Source organism: Pseudopodoces humilis, chromosome 2, assembly GCF_049639895.1.
Source record: "Pseudopodoces humilis isolate 2021_Gansu_Grassland_sample_001 chromosome 2, ASM4963989v1, whole genome shotgun sequence".
Taxonomy (NCBI): Eukaryota; Metazoa; Chordata; class Aves; order Passeriformes; family Paridae; genus Pseudopodoces; species Pseudopodoces humilis.
Window position 1 is genome coordinate 62,817,415 of NC_142201.1, and position 20,792 is coordinate 62,838,206.

General features: G+C 42.6%; 1 protein-coding gene across 1 annotated transcript in view; it reads left to right on the forward strand.

The window, feature by feature from the left end:
• SERPINE3 (serpin family E member 3) overlaps positions 1-20,792 on the forward strand; it is a 31,474-nt gene that overhangs the window by 860 nt on the left and 9,822 nt on the right. The window contains exons 3-5 of the mRNA XM_088051292.1: positions 14,846-15,140; positions 17,777-18,004; positions 18,654-18,851. Coding sequence (XP_087907418.1) covers positions 14,846-15,140; positions 17,777-18,004; positions 18,654-18,851 — 721 coding nt within the window. The remainder of the gene's footprint in view (positions 1-14,845; positions 15,141-17,776; positions 18,005-18,653; positions 18,852-20,792) is intronic.

The window sequence follows — 20,792 nt, forward strand, 5'->3', positions numbered from 1 at the left end:
CTGGTACGGAGATAATCTGCTAAGTATGACCCAACCTCTGCCAAGACAATGCTTCTTGTGAGGTTAGCAGTGCTGCTGGAGAGCTCCTGCTCCTTAGGTGTAATGAACCTGGGGACAGGGCTGCCCGGAACAGATACTCCTTAAGAATGCAACACATAATACCGATTTTATAATTCCTCTTGCTTCCATGAATTAACAGCCATTTTTTGCAGCTCACATGTACTGTCGCATGGACATATTTTTGTTTAAACTGGGCTGTGATTAGGAGGAAGAGGGTTTTTTCACACGGTTTGCCATGACATGGTTATGGGTCCCACTTTTTCCTATTTTTTGGGGGGGGTGGATTTGTCACAAGAAAGCAAAGCTTTAACTAATTACTCAGTGCCCCTGCTTATGGAATTTGACTAGATGCCAGTGTTCCCCTGTCATGCCATGTAAAGCCACAGAAATGCAGCCTCTGCCCTTCAGGTTTCTCTCCCTGACATTTTGCTGCCTTGCTTTCTTTCAAGAGTTGATTGCCCTGTGGTTTTCCCATAGGATGGGTGAGGATGCTGGTTGCCACCCTGCCACATGTGTAAAGACTCTGCAGAAGTTTTGAAGAAATGACTTCTGGGGCTGCCTGAGGCAGCAACTGATAGAACTACTGCCAGGTCTGCTGCTGCCAGAGAGCTGGCCATGAGGTCAGGGTAGTGCTGGGACAAGCCAGAGGGCAGGAGAGGAGCAGAAAGATGGGAACCATCTGTGACCCTCCTCCAATTTTCTAGCCCCAGATGGTGAACCAGCTTCAGGCATGTGGGGCTGTGCAATGTCCCACTCTTTGAGAGATTAAGACGAGATAGGGAATGTGGAGGGAAGCCGTCAACCCTGGGGGATAAGGATGCTGAAGCTGTCAGGTTGCCAGCAGGGCCCAAATGCACAGTGTTTTCCAGGTTTCCAGGATAATCTTTGCTCCAGGCAGGTTGCTTTTCCAACCACTGTCCATGCAGATGAGTTCTTTTTGGATTTATGCTGCCTGTCCCCACATATGCTCTTCTTCCCTGGCCTTCCTGCCTTCCTGCCTTCCTTCCTGCCTTCCTTCCTGCCTTCCTTCCTTCCTGCCTTCCTTCCTGCCTTCCTCTTCCCTTTTCTTTTACAGTACATCACTATCTCCTCCTTGGCCAGCATGAGCCTGGATGTGCTCCCATTCTGCCAGCTGCACAAGCTCCCTGACACAGGCCTTGTCTCCCCACTTCAGACCTGTCTCAAGTCTGAGGCTGCACTTGCATCTCTGTCCAGAAAGAAGCAGGACAGGACCCAGGGCTCCTCTTCTTTCCTGCCCACTCCTCTCTTTAGCACCTCCTCACTAAATCCACAGGATTTGGTATTTACCTTGTCTCTAGCAGACTGTAAGGGGCAAAACTCTGCTTTCAGCATACCTGGGAGTCATTCAGTGACACCACAGGGATGCAGATGGTGGTGTGCTCTGTTCTCTGCAGTGGAGGCTCGTTGTCTCTCAGACATGCCAGGTCACCAGAATATTTTCTGATGATGCCATTTTTGGTAGATGGCCCAAAGAAAAATTGGCTGCTCTCTGGAGTGACAGCTAGATTGCAGCCTGACATGAATGAAGAGCATAGCAAGATGGAACATATTTTTGTTCCAGGCCTTCTCTGCTGATGTGTTAACTTTGGCAGCATCATTTGGAGAAAAAAGTGAATTAATCTGATTGGAGTTGTGTACAAAAAAGACTGGGGGAAGGAACAGAGAAAAAAAAAAAAAAGATGTGTGAATCTATGTTGATTATTTTGAAGCCATAAACAAGTGGCATCAGAAAAGACTTTGACAACCATATGGACTTTCAGAAGTGTGAAATCTGAAAATGATGTGCAATCATGTAAGGGCTGGCATAAAAGAAAAAGAAGACAAGATATGGATGGATGATATGTACAGACAGCATGCTGCAATCTGTGATACAGGAGTTAAGATTCTGGGTAAATGAAAAAATATTACCTTGAAAAATAATTTATATAAATAGAATAAAATAAAATAAAATAAAATTGCATAAGAAAATTCTCCCAAAGGTAATAGAAATAACAGTCAATCCTATTTCTTATTGCTGGTTTTCAGAACTAGACTCTGGGGACCAGCAGTCTCAAGGACTGAGCAACAGCTTTCCACTGAAATAATCATTGTTTTTTCTGGGAAGCTTCACTGGAGATGCCACATGCAATCAGGTTTTTACACAGGGCAAGAACCACAGGTACAAGATTGCAGGTCCTGCTGAAGGGCATCAGCTGCTCTGGCTGAGGTCAGGAGCTGCTGTGGCAGTGCAAGGTATGTCCCCTGACGTTCACCAAGGGGACACTTTTTATCCCAGAGCTTGGGAAGTGCTGCCTGAGAGGCAAGTAGGACGGCAAGAAAGCAGATTTGCAAATTGTGTAGCTTTGGTGTAGCATGTTTCCACACAAGCTGTATGTGCATGTGGCAGGGACAGCCCCATGGGCCACTTGAAGGTGCGGGATGTGACACACACCAGAGGAGTTAAGTGCTGCTCTGCAGGGCTATTGGCAGGGACAACTCATCAGATCTAGCCAAGGGCCACCACGCTACCTATGGTCTTACCTGCTAGGAGGAGAGAAACTTGAGACATCTGGACTCTCTGGGGACTAAATTTCAATGCCAGCACTCTGAGCCTTTTTACAACCTCAGTGTTTGATGCCTTTCCACTTTAAGTTATCTCAATGCACAATAATGTGAGACACAAATTGTGGCAAAATACTTTTCAGGTTTGATTTACAAATGGCTCTGATTTGCTTCTGATTTCAGCTTCCCCTGTGGCACCATTCCAGGTCCAGATTCTGGTTTGTATTTCTTGCCACATCACGAGAGAATGGGAAAAGCAGATGAAAGGTGAAAAACTGAAAATGGGAAACTAACCAGCTATGCCATCTTAAAGAAGCAGGAACAAAAGTAGGCTGAACTCTCAGATGAGAAATTATTTTTCATGGGAAAGTACAGATCAGGGCAAGAGTTGGCTTTTATGTATCAAAAGGGGTGTATGATGGGATTAAATAGATAATGCATACGAAATGAATCTGCATAGCTGGAACACTGAAAAAGCACAGCCTCTGTGCACTGTATATAATATACACTATCCCATGATACTTCGAGTCCTCTCCCCACTCTGCAATATTTCCATCAGACTTCAGTCTTTAAGAAGTCAATACACATCCAAAAATGTTCACACACATCTTAAGTTTTTCTATATATGTCTTCTAAGTATACCCTTCCTTTTCTTCCCTTTGCCTGTCACCCAGCAATCCTTTTTTATTTGGTGACATTAGCGTGGTCACCAGTAAATTTGGTGTCTCAGGGTCTCTTTTTACCACTGAAGTTTGCATGTGCAGTTAGTCCTAAGTGGTTCCAGCCAAAAAGTGTCACTGAAGAGAATGTGATGAACTGTATAGAGAAACATTTTTTTTTTGCTATTTGGAAAGAAAACTGAGAATACTTTAAGATGTCGTGATCTGTATTTTCAGACTCTGGAGTGACAGGCCTAAAGAAAAGCATATCAAGACGCCCCCTTATTTCTTTATTTAATGAGGTATAGGGTTTAGCTGAGGAATTTAAATGATTGACAGGGAAGTATTTGAAATCCTTGAGGGTCATAAAGATCAAGGCAAACGGATCAATCCAAAATAATTAATTTTGGCACTGTGACAACTGCTAGTGCTTTCTTTTTTCCCTCAAACAATCTATGAGTATTTTTTCTCTTCTTGAAATGCTGAAGAGTCTTATTTTCCAAGAAACTGCAACATTAAACATCCCCATATTTGACAAGAGCATTTAAAGAAGGCTGTAGCTGTTCTATTTCTAAAACAAAGGAAACATGAAAAAAGAAAAAATTCTCAATTCAGGATTAATTAATTAATTAATTCATTCATTCATTAGCTGGTCCTTTGACACTTTTTCCTAATTAATAGAGTTGTTACACAACCAAGCAGCAGCAAATAGACATTAAGCATGGTGGGGAGGGGAAAGCATTGAGAAATGAATGTCTTACATTTAATTGCAACAGTCATGCAGAGATCATATGTGCTGTGCCACATCTCAAGCAGAATCAGTGCATTGTCGTGCCCTCAAAGAAGCAACCTTCACCAGACCAATTAGCTTTTTAACACTTTTTCTTCTCTATTACAAATAGTGTATCCGATGAAACAAGATTGTTTAACAGTTTAACTTTGTTTTATTCCAGAAAACAGATTTATTGTTTCCGAACATACAACCTCAGGGGCTGGGAATACAACAGTGCTTGAAAGGCATCTCTGGACAAAAGTGCACAGAGAACAACTCCATAAAAAGATCAGCAGCCATCCTGTAGTGAATGGTGCATGCCTTCTGTGTGGCTTCACACAAGACCTTCAACCATGAGGTGTCCCAGACTTCCCAAGGAAAAATTGAGAATAACCTTGTGTCACCAAGCGTAGTTCTAATATACTTCTGCTTACCACAGAGAAACATAAACAAAACAATGTTATTTTATTAGCTGCCTATTCCAGCAGACTTCTGCTTAAAGGAGGAGAAGGCAGTGCTTGTTTTCTGTAGGAACTGGCTCTGCATTACAGCCCTGAAAGCTCAGCTTTCCTGCCTGGTTCCATCTCTGTCAGGAGCTAATGGTTGGATACCAGTCAGACAACATGCTGATGGAAGAGATGTCAGCTTCCCAAAATTACTGCCTCTCTGGGAACTATTTTAACTCTCTTGATCTCCAAGAACTACCATGCCTCAGAGAGGAATGTTTCAGAGTTGAGGGGAAAAAGAGAAGAACAAGCTTGGAAAGCAAACAAACTACACTGGAAACCAATACTTGTTCATGTGGTTATGTGATTGCCTGCTCCCATGGCCTGAGCTGGCTTTTGGCTCTACTCTTTGGAGCAGTCTGAACAAAGATAATCCCCAAGCAGTGAATCCCACCATGCTCAAAGGACTGCAGGTGCCCTGGTCACCACTTTAACTGAAGAAATTCCGTGTAGCTTCTTTGTGCATTTGTCTTATGTTTAGCTCCATCAGTATCAGCAAGTTAACTTTTCAGGTTCCCATTTCTGGGACATTCTTCTCCCCTGACTTTTGTTCTGCTACTTCCTTGTTCTTGACATCTGTATGAACATTTGCAATAACACAGAATAAAAAATTCAATTTTAAAGTTATTTCCCTGAGCTGTAAGGGTGATCCTATCAGCCTGCCTTGATCTGATATGCAAGGCCTGGGTGACCATCACAAATAAGACATTTCAAAAGCTGTGGTCCTGCAGAGCTGAGGGTCTGTGAAGAGCCTGCAGACAGCAAGTCCTGTTCTGTCCTTCCTGGAAAAATTTTTGTTTAGTATCTTGGATTCCTATTCAAGTGCTGGGCTGGCTATGCCACTGCTAGGGAGATCAAGAGCCAGAGCTATTAGCACTCAGCATTAACACTGGGCAGGAATTCTTTTGGCTCTGCAGCAAGGTTTCCCTGCCACCTCTTGTCCCCAGTTTTCTCTGCTGAGGCAACAACTTAATGGGGATCAACACCAGCAGGGTGGAGCACCATCACCAACACCAGTGACTCAGAGGGGGCAACTGTTCCCATGGGAATGAAATCCTACCTTTTAATGGCAAGCACATCTAATATACCTCTTCTAGGAGTGTGTGTGGAGACTCCTCCCTTCACTGGGGACTCCCCTCAAGGCTGAGCGGAATAGATTTGCCCACAGTTGTTGGTATGGCTGAATAACATCAATCTCTACTTAATTGTTTTGCTAGCTTTAATATTGCTGTTTCAATATTGCTTCAATAAATAGTGCACTGCACTAGTAGTTATAAATATCTGTACTGTGTAGTAAATCATTCTGATTAAGGTATTTTAGTTTAATCATCATAATTATCACCATCAATAAAATAAATAATCTACTTTATTCATATAAATATATTTGGTTTTCCTTTCTTAATCTTGCAGTCCAAATTCGCACAAAGCTTCAATTACAGCAATGTAATCTCTTCAACATAAAGTCCTGGGCAAAGACTGGATCCATCTGCACCTAGATTTCTCTGAGGAGAAGTTTAGAAAGCAGGGGGGTTCTTTATGCACCTCATGACTCAATGAGAGCACTTCTCTAATAAACTTTGTTGGGAGCCTCTGTTCTGCTTGTGACACCTGCATCGGGAGAGGGCGGGGAACAGGGATCTCATCTGGGAGGGTGCCACACCAACAAATGCCATCTCTGACAGTGAAATCTTGATAGAAAGCCATTAAGAAGAGGCCTTCTAATTAGTGCTTTCTCCTTTCCTTGCAGCTGCAGCTTTGCCCAGCAGCCTCCCCACTGCATGTTTGAAGCTGTATCTGCCCATAGCTCACCCACAGCACCGAGCGCAGACCTCCCTCTGTGAAGCACATACACTGGCAGATAATCCAGATCAGTTTACCTCTGTGTACCTGGCAGCATGCTACTGTGCACTGACCAAGTATCAGAAGAGTTTGTGGTTAATTAGGATCAGATTAATCCCTGCTGACTGCCTGTCTCTGTGTAAAAAGGGCACTAGAGGTTAGAAAGTATTAAGTACCTTAAATGTCTACTTGCATAATGTAAAAACCTACTGAAGATCCAGACTTTGTGCTTGAAAGTGTTGATGTGAAATAATTTACCCCTAGAGGCATTTAAATGTGCTTCTTATCCTGTCAAAGCAAAAGAATCCATTAAAAATTTCCCAGGATAAAATGTAATAAATACTTGACCATGGAAAATAATAAACCTGCAGAACAGTGGAGACATCTACACAAAAGTGCCTTAGAGATTCTGAACATTATTTCCAACTTCAAAGAATTTAGCTCAGCATATAAAGTATCATTTTTATAGCTGCAATAAAGCTTTTCTGTGATACATTTGTACAGTGTTTTCAATTTTATTAATTCCTATTTATCATAAGAATAGAGCAGATAATAATTAGATAGTTTCAGATATACACCCATTCTATGGTACTCCCTATGGAGCCCAGAGGGCTTCACAGGAAAGACACATTTCCATATTCCTATATGATCAAATTCCTTAACACATTCATGACACTAAGGTGTAGATTACATTTGGGTGAGATGCTTTGCTATGACTAAGCATGTATGTGATTATTGGACATGTCAAAATATGGAGAACTTTTGTGCTTTTCTCTTGAAATAAGGAAAGATCCTGAGGCTGATTTTAAAAACTGAGCTGATAGTGGGAAGATTTTTAGAAGCAAGACACACTAATAGAGGATGTGTGAGTCTGTAAGAAATGTCAACTTTACACACATCTTCACATACCTTGATAGACCATTGGGCCTTTTTTATTTCTTATTTTTTGTTACTGGCACATTTATTGAAGCATTGGGAACACTTATATAATAACAGGATATTAGCTTATTTTGAGGTCATGTGCTCTTGTGACTTACTCCCCATTTACAGTCATAAGCTTCTCATTGTGACATCACCTTGGCGGCCTCAGCAGTACCTGTGATGTCACCAAAAGGGATTATAACCTGAAGCTGTGAGAGCAGATCAGCTCCCAAAGAACAAAGGCTTTTTGTTTTGCCCTGCTAGCAGAGGGATGTGGAAACACCCACCCACCCTTTCTCCACCACCTGTCGTGGTGGAGCAGGACCATTTCACCACACAGGCTGGCACTGCAAGAGTGGGGCTGCCTGGGTAGGAGGGTTTGCTTAGTTTGGGTGAAGTGCATGCAGGAGGAAGTATGTGCTACATGTGCAAACACACAAAACTGTGCTTCTCTTCCCAGCTTGGGGCCACATCACAAGCTAGGATGGCCTATGCAAAACCATGTTCTTCCACGCTATTCACTCTATAAGTTCCCTTTTCATCTCAACTGTCTTGCCTATTCAACCACACCCCTCTTTCTGAAAATCAGACTTCTTATAGAAAGTCAGAACTGCAACTTTATAAATGTGTTTATGTTTTCATCTTCTGTTTGGTTCCCTGTCATTTCAGTCAGATCAGCAGCAGAAACTTCAGCTGGCAGTGTGCTCATATGAGGACCTCTTCCTATGTCATTTACTTGGCATCATTCTCTTGGCACTGTAAGAGACTGTGACAGACAGTTAGACAAGTATTTGGGGGTATCAGCTTTTAACTTACTTGGTATTCCATGTCAACAGCAAATGCATTTAATTTGTCGGTTCACGGAGTTGTCTGGGAGGAAAATATGGTGCCACAGTGCTGCTCCCCTTTCCTGCTTTGGCTCACTGGAATGTCTTGTCTGAGTGTGAATCTCCACCAGGCCCCATGCAGGGTACTGACTCTATCTCAGAAACATTTTAAATCTGCAGATACCAAAACGGTGATGTCTGGGGGCAGAGGAGGCATTTCACAGACTGACAAGTCAACTCTGAATGTGCTGATGCAGCACCTCTGAGCCACTGAAGTCAGCTAAGCAGCTGATCTGTGACAGCAGCCCTCACAGGTCAGCTGTGCACAGGGATGGGCTCTTATCATACATTCAGAGTCCACAGGGAAGAGGCTTTACTGCTAAGATCTTCATACAACACTGCAGAAAATTTAAACGCAGTGAGATTTTCTCTTTAGACTTCATGCATCATTTTCCTGGTGTTCCTTAAGCTGTCTTCCCGATGAGACAGGCATAGGACAACTATTGCTTTACAACAAGGATGTCAAAAATCCTTAGTCTTTCCTCAATCAGCTTTTCTTCCTTTTTTATTTTTTTTTTAATTCAAATAAATGTCATCAATCTGAAAAAAAATAAGAAGTGGTCTTATTAATTTCTCAGCCCTTTTGAAGTTTGTCTATTAAAAAAAACATAATGAGAACAGTCACTGTCAGAAAACTGCTTGATTTAGGCTCTTATTCAGCCTACTCTTCTGTGTGTGGAAACACCTGTCACTTCATAACCATGAGGTTATGGCATTAACCTCATCCAGTGGAAGTGGAACTCCTGTTTGCTTCACTTTGCTTCACACTGGAGAAAGGCATCATTCATCTCACTGTAGAAGATATCACATAACACATCAGAAACACCTAACCTAACCTCCAGACCTGAACTTAAACCCAGCACCAATTTCTCACACCATTTATTAACTTACTGTGTGGATGAGTTTTTGGTTGCTGTCACTAGCTTCAAAACTGCCCCTGGCAGGTCCCATTTATTTCCAGACTCAACTCAAAAGCTCCTGTGGCATAGCCTGGCCCAACCTTGGATCCCACACAGTCCTCCATTGCCAACCCAGCCTCCAAGGGTGCCCTTGGGGCATCTCTCAGAGCGGGAAACACTTATTCCCAGGGTGGTGCTGTGAAACCACTACTCTGTTATTCCACTTGGAGTATTAGAGATAGAGGAAAATGAACCCTTCAAAATGTTATGTTCATGTTTTAGATCCACAGGGGCTGAAGAGGACTGGGAGCCAAGTGCTGCTCAGTTTGGTTATAGCCAGCCTGTTCCACTGCTCCTCTGCTACCCAACCTGCAGCCATGTAGTAAGGGAGACTACCTGCTCCTGTAGAGCTGCCAAAAAGCCTTCATTGCTGCTAAAAGCACTTCTTTCCACCTGGAGCAGGCCAGGCAGGTGTGAGTGAAGTGATCTGGGGGCTCCAGCAGAATGGATCTCCATTGTGGGATTCTACACTGTATGACTTCCCCAGAAGGTCCAGGCTGGCACCAAGGTCATCTGCTCAAACCATGACACCTCACTGAGCAGATAGATTTCCTCTTTGGAAGCAACCCTCTAAAGTGGTCCCCCTTTGAAGAGACAGATTTTGCCTCACACTCCAGTGGGAGGCAGAGGCACTGTTGGTTTTTACATAGCATGGGGATAGCAGTAAAAAAATTCACTTGAATTTGCTCATCTGGGTGTTTTGTGGCTCCACAGCCATCTGCCTTCCCACAGAATAAGCTCTGTATGAAACGATGATGCCAATTTTTCTGATCCTGAGATTCAGCAGAACCACCTTCCTGACTGAGCAAATGTGCTGGCATCTTGCAGTGCAGGCTCACTCCTGGAGGAGAGATGTAAGCAGGAAGGAAGCTGGTTTGGATCCAATTTAATTTCCCTAGGGTTATTCTATATGTTAAGGAGAGCTAGCACACAAAAGTCAGATGCAGATAGAAGATTAAATTCTGCTCTCATTTGTGAAGGGGTAAATGTGCAGTAGCCTTGCTGATAATGGGGTTGTGCTAGAGTGGAAGGAAGACTGCAGGAGACTGACCTGACACAAAAAAGCTAACAGAAGAGTTCTGAAGAGGAAAACTTGCTTCCTGCTGGTTCTCTCGTCTTTTTCTCTTCCAGCCTTTCCCTGGGCCAAATTCTGCTCCAGATCACTGTGTAAAGTGAATGCAACTGAAGCAAACTGGCCAGAGCCCAAAGCAGAACAACTCTCCCTTTCCTCTCAGCAGCCACACCAAACTAGGGCTCAATTTTCTTAGAACACTGATAAATCAGAGGTAACTCCAGTCTCCTGTGAGAAAAAAATTGTTTGTCAGGAAAAGTTTCCAAAGAAATCTTGCTTTGCCCATACTGCCTATGCAAGCTGTGCCTTTCCCTCTGGTTTCTCATTTCAGTCCTGTGACTTCTGGCTGCTTCCAGGGCTAACAAATTCCTGACTTTCCTTCCTATTGCCACCACTGTGGAGGCTGGACCCTGAGTCTGTTTTCCACAGTCATGGAGCAGCCTGTCTCCCAGAGGAGTCTCCCAGCCCATAGTCCCCTAGCAGCTCTTAATTTGCTTGAGGACCCAGGTTTGTGTCCAGGGTTGGCATTCACTCCTGTACCTAAGAGCAGAATCTGGACCATGAAGACCTTGAAGATGTAATTCTGGAGAACAGCTGTCTCTGTTTCTTTTTCCCTCATTTTTCTTTTCCACTTCTGCACATTTTTCACACCAGACATTGCAAAGCCGCCTGTGATGGCATCTGTCAGTGCTGAGCAGCAGGGGGATGTTTCAGCAGTCTGTCCCCTTGCCCAGCACCATGGTCACACAGGGGGACACTGAGGGGCTGTGCAGTAACAGCACTGGCACACTGCAGGCACAGATATGATCTAATCCATCGTGGAAAGCAGCCACCACTTATGGCTTCTTTCCAGTGCTTTCCACCAGCTTGGCTCCCTGTGTGGGGAGGTGCTCACACTAAGGAAGCTCTGTGCTGTCTTCCTTCTCAAAGAGTGGTGGTTTTCTCTGCTTAGTGAGGGAACAAAGAGGTTGGGCTCCCTGTGAAGGCTCAAAGTTGCTCCTGTAGAAGCTCAGAGGAGCTCCACAGAGACACAGTGCTCTGTGCTCCAGAATGCCACCCACACACTCCTGTGCTGTGTTTTCTCCAGACATCCTCGGTTTCTTTCCTCACTTCCCTCACAGTCAGTTCTAAGTTATCTCAATGTGAAGAAGCACTTCTCAAAATACAGATGCTACCTCTGCCCCTTCCTGACTTCGAAGTGTTACCTTGGGGACCAGTCAATTGCATGCCTTTTAAAACACGTTTTCAGCATCTTAAGAACAAAATTATTGCCAGAATGTTTATCAGTACCTCCCTCAGTACCTTGTGATGCAGAGCCAGATTAAGCCTCAAAGAAGGCTGTGATGCCTAAACCAGGACACAGGCAGGTATGAAGGCTCTGAAAAAAAAGTCCTTTAAAGGAGACAGAAACTCCCTTTCTCCACAGCAACCCAACTCTAACACTTCAGTAGGTCCAAGACCCCTCTGTTTCTGAGGTGGAATTTCTGTAATTGGCCTAATTAATCTGCAGCCCCCCTGAACTATCCTGATTTGGACAGCTCAGTTTCTGGCTGCCTGGGCTCACTTGGCAACCTCAGTTTTCAGACTCACCCTGACGTGGCACTGGCTTCTCCTTGGACACTCAGTTCTCAATTGCAGATCCCAGTCTGGTGCAGAGAAACTTTGAACTTAGGCTGCTAAACTGAACAGGCATGAGAATTTTATTTCTGACCTTGACTATGATACATGTTCATAACCTACCCCAAGGCTTCTACACTTACTTTTTAGCCACAGCTAGTTTCACTGACTCTTACTTCTTTCTTACTCCACTGCCTCCTATCTTTCTCACCATTCACCAGTGGATTTTTTTCCTATTCATTATATGTAAAACACATTTCTTATACCCCATGGTTGCTTTGAACAATGTTGATCCAGTTTTAGTTTTCTTAAGTCCTCACTGCTTGTCTGAAAACACTGTTTTTGATGCAAAGATTCCTCCACAGCTTTCCTTTCCTAGGAGTTGCAGAGAAGGAAGATTTGAAACAAACACTCCAATTTTTAAATCTTCCTTATGATAAGACCCAGAACACCTTTTTCCCTTTCCCACTGAAATTATGCTGTCTTCCACAATATTTTTACCAGGTCTCGTTTTCAATTATGTCTTCCATAAATACATACCCCAAGTCTGAATAGCAACATTTTTGCAAAGTGGGGATTGAATGTTATTTTTAGACAGTAATGCCTAAAACCTTCAGGGGTTCCCCACCTTTCATTTAAATCTTAATAAATCCACAGGAGAGTGTCAAGAAGGGCACAGAAGAAATGTGTTTTCAGGTCCAGAGCCTCTGGGAACACCACATCAAATCCAGTGTACAGTCCTCACTAGTGATCAGAGCTAATTTACTTATTGACAGCTCTGAGCCCTTCAAGAAATCACTTGGTGGCCTCTGTTTCATTCCCTCTGAATACAGATCCACTTCAGTGGAAACTGTTAATGATAACTTCAGCAGAGAGGTCCTCATTCAGCCAAACCCTTAAGCCCAAATGTAGTTTTTAGCCTGAAGATACTGCCATTGAAATCTGTGGGAAAATTACATTTCTGCCTGTTGTATTAGGCTGTGACTGACCGAGCTCTTGCGCTTCATCAGTCCTTGCAGGAATGCGCTCTAAATCCCAGGATCCTGAAACAGACCCCAGTGTCTGCATTTATTCTGGCATATTCTCCAAACAGCAGGAAGAGAGGAACAGCACATGAACAGAGTAAGGGAGGCCCATTGCTTCATTCTCACTCGGGCCCTCATTCCATTGTGTGGCTGTGCCTTCCCTGCTAAGAGTGAAACAGGAGAACTTAAATTATTGCTTGATTGTAGTGCCCTTTTTCCCTACTGTCTTCTTTCCCATGTGCAACAAGAATGTATATTGTGAAAGAGGCAAGTGCATAACATCAAACTCTGGGAAGGCTAATAAGCTGCAGTTTTACATTAATTTTTAAACCAAATCTTGGTTGTCTCAGGTGACATTCTGAGCCTGTGAGGTTGAACCTGTGAATATGATAGGCAGGATTTGATCCCATCACACAAAGAAAGCCATGAACTGCTGCAACTGCTTTTAAAGCAGTCACAACCACAGCTCTTCTGCTTCTGGTCCATTCAAAGTCCATTCTTCATTTGCTCTCCTTCAAGCACAGTACTTTGTTGTTTCTTTCCTTCTGGGAACTAAAGAGTGAAAGAAAATCTTGCTATTTTGGATGGCATTAATTAAAAAAGAAAGGGAAATAAAGACATTATAATTGCATGGGATTTCTGAATAAGGTTTCAAAGTGGGGGTAAAAAAATAGCTGTGTGCCTGGTACACAGAGAGCCCTTTCTCTTCCCCTTTGTGGCAGAGGAATCAATGGAATTCATATAAAAGAAGGAGGGGGGTGGGAAGAGAGATAGGAGATGCCTTGCTCGGTACCAGCAGGTCACAAGTCTCATGAGGCTCGAGCAGGGCTCACAAGGAAGTTGCTGACTCTATCTCCATGTGTACCTTTTTGTTCCTTGCCTTGGATTTGCTGGTCAGTGGCATGCTGCTTTGCCTGGCTCTCCATAGAGCTTGTAGCCTACAGGAATTTGGACAGAGTGGTACAGACATCGCCGACAGAGACTCTGATCACTGACTATCCCTTTAAATGCAGTCTCATGACTTAGTCTTTGCTCCACTACCTATTAAAGAAGGAGACAAGACGTTCATAGGCAGCTTTCATTCAGGCATCCAGAAGGACACAGAAAGGCAAGACAATTTAACAGAGCTAACTGTGAGTAAATATGAAGCATTAGAGGTGCTCTCTAGAGCAAAGGGCATTGAGAAAGATTTGTAGGAAATCCTGAGATGAAAGAAGGTGCAGTAACTTTTAAAATATACTTGTATACAATCTTCAAAACGTCAGTAAGGAAAGCTATTCTCTCATTTTAGCATTATTCCTTTAAATGTGAATCTAAGTATCTCTGAATATAGCATTGACCAATGCTTGATTTCCCACAAAAATCCGATGTGGTGATTTTGTGCTGCAAGCATTGGAGCCTTTTGCAAATATAACCTTTTCTTTCACTGGCAAAAATTTCATAGAAGGAATATCTGGGGGGGAAATATGAAGCCAGCCTTTTCAAAACTTGGATCCAAAGCCCAGTCTGGAGACTCCAATTAGATTTCTGCACCTCATGAGGGGTGACCCCCTTTCTGCTGGGGACAGAATGGAACTGTGGGTGCTCAGCAGCATGGAGACTGCACTGGGATGTCCCATCATGTGTGCAGGTAGTTAATTTTTAACCAAGAGACTGTGTGGCTCCACACTCTGTAGTGGCCATCCATCTTACATGCTACAGCATTCTGGAATATTCAGTTCTTATTAGTCAAAAGAGTCGTCAGCATGTCCATACATAGATGATGATGATGATGATGATGATTATTATTATTAATAGTAGTAATAGTAATAATAATTTAATTTTTTTTAAATGACAGTAAGCTACTGAATAGACCTAGACAAGTATTTTGACGGTGGTCATTACTATTGCAAGTGATATATCAGCACTGATGGAAAGTTCCTCTGCCAGCTCAGCCTATTGCTGATATCCGTGTCATTAATTGCAGGTATTAGCTGGAGGAGACTGTTCCCGGCTCGTCTTCATGTTGCCCATTTTATTCTCTGCATTTATCCTGTCTGCTTGCTGCTTAACCAAAGGGAACTGCATCTCCTATGATGAACTGAAAGAGCTGAAGACTGAATTTGCCATCACTCTTTACCGGCACATGTCTGAAGCAGAGAACAGGACCAATCTGGTAGTCTCTCCAGCAAGTGTGGCTGTTTCTTTAGAGCTGCTGCAATTTGGAGCTCAAGGAAATACCTTTACTGAGCTACAAGATGCCCTAGGATACAGTATTCATGGTAATGTACTTTAAAAAGATACTTACTGTCTTATATTTTGTAATAAATTCACAGCTTTACTGGTGACAGGAATTGTACACATCGTACTAAACTTCTGATTTCTCACTGCAAGATGTAGTTTTCTCCATCTTTGACAGCCAGGTATCAGGTGGACAAAGGAAATTCTAAGGGAGTAGTTGACACACAGGTCAATTCCTCTTTCTTCTGAATCAGTACTTACTCTCTTATGACACAAAATACAGCTACATCTAGAAAAGCTACTTCCATGAACAGCAGAATTGCTCCAGGTTTGTCAGAGGTCCATCGTGTCCACTGGGTCCTGGTCTCCTTTGTGTGCTCTGCAAAGAACTGCCAGGCAGAGAACACTGGTTTTCTCTCCTATCCCACTAACAAATTTTATGAAACCTGCAGAAGCTGAATTATCTTTAAGACTTTTCTAATGCTATTACAACTGGCCAAAAAGATGAAAATTTATCAGAAGGAGACTGGCAGACAGAGATATACATTGACAGATGGATGGTGCAATTGCATCTGAAAGCAGGCTAAAATATAAAACTCAATGGGAATTTGGAAGGGATATGGGAAAGACAGATGTCTTTAAATCCAACATTAAGTCAGCTGAATTTAAGGGTGCTGTTTTCATTTTAGCTCTGGATTATCCTACCATCTCAAATCATATGTCAAAAACTATTTTACATTATGGGCAGAATGTTTATGAAAAGCAGATGACTGCCTCATCTTCATAATTTGCAGCTTACATACAATACTTATGTATAGAGATAACACTGCTATTTCTCAGCATAAAATTTACATTCAGGGTATGAAGACTAAAACCCACAGTAATTTCACTGTCCCGTGGTGTAACCAGCCTCAGTCGGCACCACCATCCTGTACAGCATTGATATTCAACCCCACCACAGCAGTAAGAGCTAACTCTGGCTGATCTATACAGATACATCTACATGTACTGACACAGGGACAGTGCATCTAAATTATGAGCAGCTGATATAACAAAGTCTTGCCTACAGGACTCCTATTTCTGTAAATTCAATTCCTGAACAACATTATTTCATACAAGGATTATACTTTGCTTGACACTTCTGGTCATTATGAGCTCAGTTATTATGAAAGGACCTTGCAGAATAACATTTCAAAGTGAAATTCAAGCACAGATCTCTACAGAAAATATAACAGGGAAGAGCAGGGGGTGTTAATGACCTGCTAGCTCTTTTATGCTCTCTTCTCATGTGGCACATCAGAGCAAGCAGACATTTTATCTCCATTTTAGCTGTGGCATAAACCACATTAAGCTTTGGCTTTCAGTAATATTAATGCATGAATGTGAAAATAAAGTAGGATGGGATCTATTGTTATTGGTATACAGCGTATTTCCAGTAAAAGGGAAGGAAACCACTTCCCCAAATAGTCTAAATCAAATAAAGAATTAAATACTTAGATAAAATTCCTTATAACATAAATAAACCCAAATTGTATATGTATTGTTGTATCATAAAATTTCTTTCTTCCAGTGGATGTTTGCATTAATGTTTCTGTTGGTCTGCCCTAAACAATAATGAAGGATATGGTTAAAACCTTAGCAGGCTGAAAACAATTGAAACATTGGTGGTTTATTCACTGCTCACAGAGAACCTGCTCTTACATGCACTTGTAAACTTCTTTCAACATTTGGAAAATTTGTTCACCTTTATTCTAGGACTAACAAAAACAATGTATAATGGGGTGTGTCTCTAGACAAAACAGACAAAATGACATGCTTTAATATTACTTCACCTTGTGGTTTGATTAAAGCCATTTTGAGCTGTAGTCCAAGTAAGAATTCAGGACTTTGGTTATCTAAGCACTTTGGTGAAGTCACAAGCTTGGGATACCACTCCTCACATTTATCTCTGCTTCTAATTTAGCATCTTTGACTTCTCACATCTTCCAGAGAGCTCACCAAGTGCTCCCACAGTAATGCAAAGTACACAAGAATAATACTTTATACCTCAGACCACGGCATTTAAAAGAAAATAAAAAATAAAAGCTTACTGCTGTGGACCATATAAATAAAGGAGTCACTTGTAACACATGAAGCAATCTATCAGCTCAGTTTAGGATTGCCAGGGCTCATCAGCAATAATGGGCCAGTTTGGGACACCATCCTTCAAGAAATCAAGCAACACCTGAGGGGCAAGGGTGGCAGAGGGGCCATCAGGGAAATGCCTTTCCTGGGATAGATGGATAACATCAGGAGAAGGAGACAGCAGTGTTGTGGCATTGGCAGCTCAGCCAGCCATGGCCAGAGGCACTAGACCTCACTGGTGGGAAGTCAGAGCGTGCCCAAGAAAGAATAATTACCTTATGAACTGTTAAGAGCTGTGCCTGAATAGAGCTGCAAGCCTGCCATGAGATCAGCCTCTTGACATATCTGCACCAGAGTGATTTCTACAGACACATGAAGGGAGCTTTTCAATTGCCCTTGACAGTAAAACTCCATAAAGTCAAGGGTGCTCCAGTTGTTATAGGGCTTGAGCACACCAGTGTCAGCACTGGAGCTAAGAGCTATGGATCCCTGGGGCAATCTGTGCTATCTTTCATCTCAGCCCAACAACTGCAGCTTGTCTCTTGCCTGGCAGATCAAAGCGTGCAGGATTTCATGCACATGGTGGACCAAGCGGTGACTGACTCCAGCCAAGGCACAGTGGTCCAGCTGGGATGTTCCCTCTTTGTGGACGCGGGCGTGCAGCTCTTGCCTGACTTTGCAGAGCGTGCAGCGCACTGGGCCAACAGCAGCTTGCTGCAAACCAACCTCACTGACCCCAACACCACCCACATACAGGGATGGATCACCACTGACCTTGCAGGTACCGTAGGGGCCCACTAGAATGGTTGCACATGAATGAAATGTAAAATAAGATTAATGGGAGAAATTGCATTTAACCAAGCATAAAGTATTTTGCCACAGTCCATGTTGCCCGAACCAAGGCTGAAGGCCAGGAAGCCTAATTCTTGTGTTAGCATTCATTTGTAATGTGAAGAAAGAGCTGGAATAGGTCTGAATCTGTAAGCAGTGTCAAGCTGGTCACCACTTGGCCTTGTTCCCTTAATTTTTAAGAAGGCAATCCTTTGCAGTGTTTTCAGTTTTGATTAGGAACAGCCAAATTCCCCTTGGACTGTATTCATGGCCCTAAATGCTTTCAGGGTGCTGTGGGGACACACAGAGTCATAAGCTCAGCAATCAGACTCTGAGTTTAAAAAGTCAAAATGGGGTATAAAAACACTGACCAGCTCAACCTCAGCTCTGGGGAGAGCATGGAGCAGCAGGCAACCCCAGTGAGGTCCATGTGTAGGTGGGGAGGGGAAGGTAGAGGGTGAGCAGTGGCTTGTGCTTTGTACCTCTTGCCCTTAGGGATGGAGAGTGGTCTCAGCTTGCTCTATTTAGTCACATGGACCTGGCCTTTAGGCATGTAGGACTGCATGTGTTCCCCTCCCTTGTCTCTTTTTTCCACACAGATGGGGATGTGCGTGGGATGACCTTGGAGAGCGCTGGGTCATCGTTCAGCCAGGTCACCCTGGTGAGCACCCTGTACTTCAGAAGCATGTGGCAAAAAAAGTTTTCCTTTATGGATTCCCAGATGTTGCCTTTCACCACACCAGAGGGCTCAACCCTGAAAGTGCCCACCATGCACCACACAGCTGAAGTTAACTATGGTAACTGTCCTTGATCCATATTTGATCTACTGTGCAATATGGAACAGATTTATTTAATTTCCACTGATACCACACTAAGATGTGTTGTTTTCCTAGCTTGAAGTTTCAGCAGAAGTCCCATCAAATGAAGAGACCACCCAGGTGACCAAATTGACTCCTCATAATTCCAGGCAATCATGAAACAGATCCTGGGTTCAAAATGGTTCCTAAAATATCTACTGTCCCTTTCCCATCTCCCACAGGCCAACACCTCCCAGTACTCCATAACAAACTTGTCAGCTGTAGGAAAGAATCAAAAGGCACCCATATAGCATGCCAGGAGAAAGAAAGATGAGAGACTGAGGGTACTGCAAAGTCCTTTACAATAGCAAGAAGCTGGTTAAATAAAGCTGGCTAGGAAGGGGCTACAGTAGGAAGCAAATCTGACCCCATGACAGAGGGGCAATTAAGACTATATCAAGCCCCTACAAAATTGATTTTTTTGGGTAAGAAATTCCCTGGCCCCTTAGTCAAACCACTGTCCCTTGAATGTGTGAGCACCAGAAGGAGCAGAGCATAACCAGGAGCACCAGCACTGCAGACCTGGAGACCTGGTCACAATCTGCCTCCAAGGCTTTAGAGAAAAACTGCAGATCTTCAGGCACAAATTCTAGAAAAAAGAAGGAAATTCTTATGTCATTTATACCAAATCAGTGGATGATCTCAGCATGGGCTTAAAACAGTATAAATATAGGTCAATCTTTTATTTGTATAATATTTGAATAAGTGTAGGCTACTTTCAAAGGCTTGATATATGTGGGTTGTGACAGAAGGACTCATGCTGCAGGCTTAATTTTCTGTCACCAGGAATTATGCCAGTTAGCTATACAATCTCTTTCAAAATATAAAAAGCTCTTTTCCCTCCTAGTCTAAATTTCAGAACTGCACTTTGGTAAAAACCTTTCAAATTCCATATCTAAATCTTTTCAAGACAGATTTATATCTCTTAACATCCTGCTTTATCCTTTAAGTTAAATATTTTCTCTTCAGCTTCAATATTTACTCTCAAATCTAATTGCAAGTCACCAAGTTTTCTCTCAATTTCCTGATAGCTAAGATGATGCCAGGCTCTACTAAACTATTCAAAAACCAAATGCTCCTAATTCTCTACTAGTTCTTTCTTTGCACTTTTCCAATTTAAATTAATATTTTGTGAAAATAAATGACCAGAAACGTACACAAAATTATGAATGAGAGCATACACATGATTGATAAAATACTTTCACAATTTCTATGTCTTTTTAAAAATACCTTGCACAGTGTGTTGCAGAACCGACTTTTCCTTTTGGCACTTTTTTCCTAGGTAAATCAAGGGGGAGGAAATCTCCAGAAGGATATAATTTCTTTGTGTGTTTTTTAACAACCATTTTGTTTCCACCACTCCAGTCTTCACAGCAATCTCACTGATTGTCCTTGATAAAAGTCTTGAGCACTGACAATACTTTGGAAAGCTGCTAGTGGCCCTTGTCAACATCTTGTGCCTTTGTTCATTGCAGCTTCCCCTTCAAGTGGCTGCTTGCTTCCTTTCCTTTCTGGTTCTAAGTGCCACCACTTCTACCTGTAAATAGTGGCACAGTGAAACCATGTTTAATGTTTTACCTGAAACTAGATGGCTGGATCTATGCCTTTTTATAAAATCAGTTAACAAGTTAAAAAAGTTAATATTTTTATTGGCCAGTCTACATGATATTGCAATTTACCTCACTTTCTATTTCTCTCTGTGATCTGATTATTCTTTTCTCCAGAGTATGTCCTAAAACTTCTCAAAGACAGACCTAAAGTTTCCCAGATTGCCTTCTTTTTCTTACAAATGTACTCCTGTTTCCTAGAGATGGGAAACAACTGAATCCTCAGGCTATTAAAAATCTCTGCTGATTCATTTGCAATTCTGCATCCAAGTTC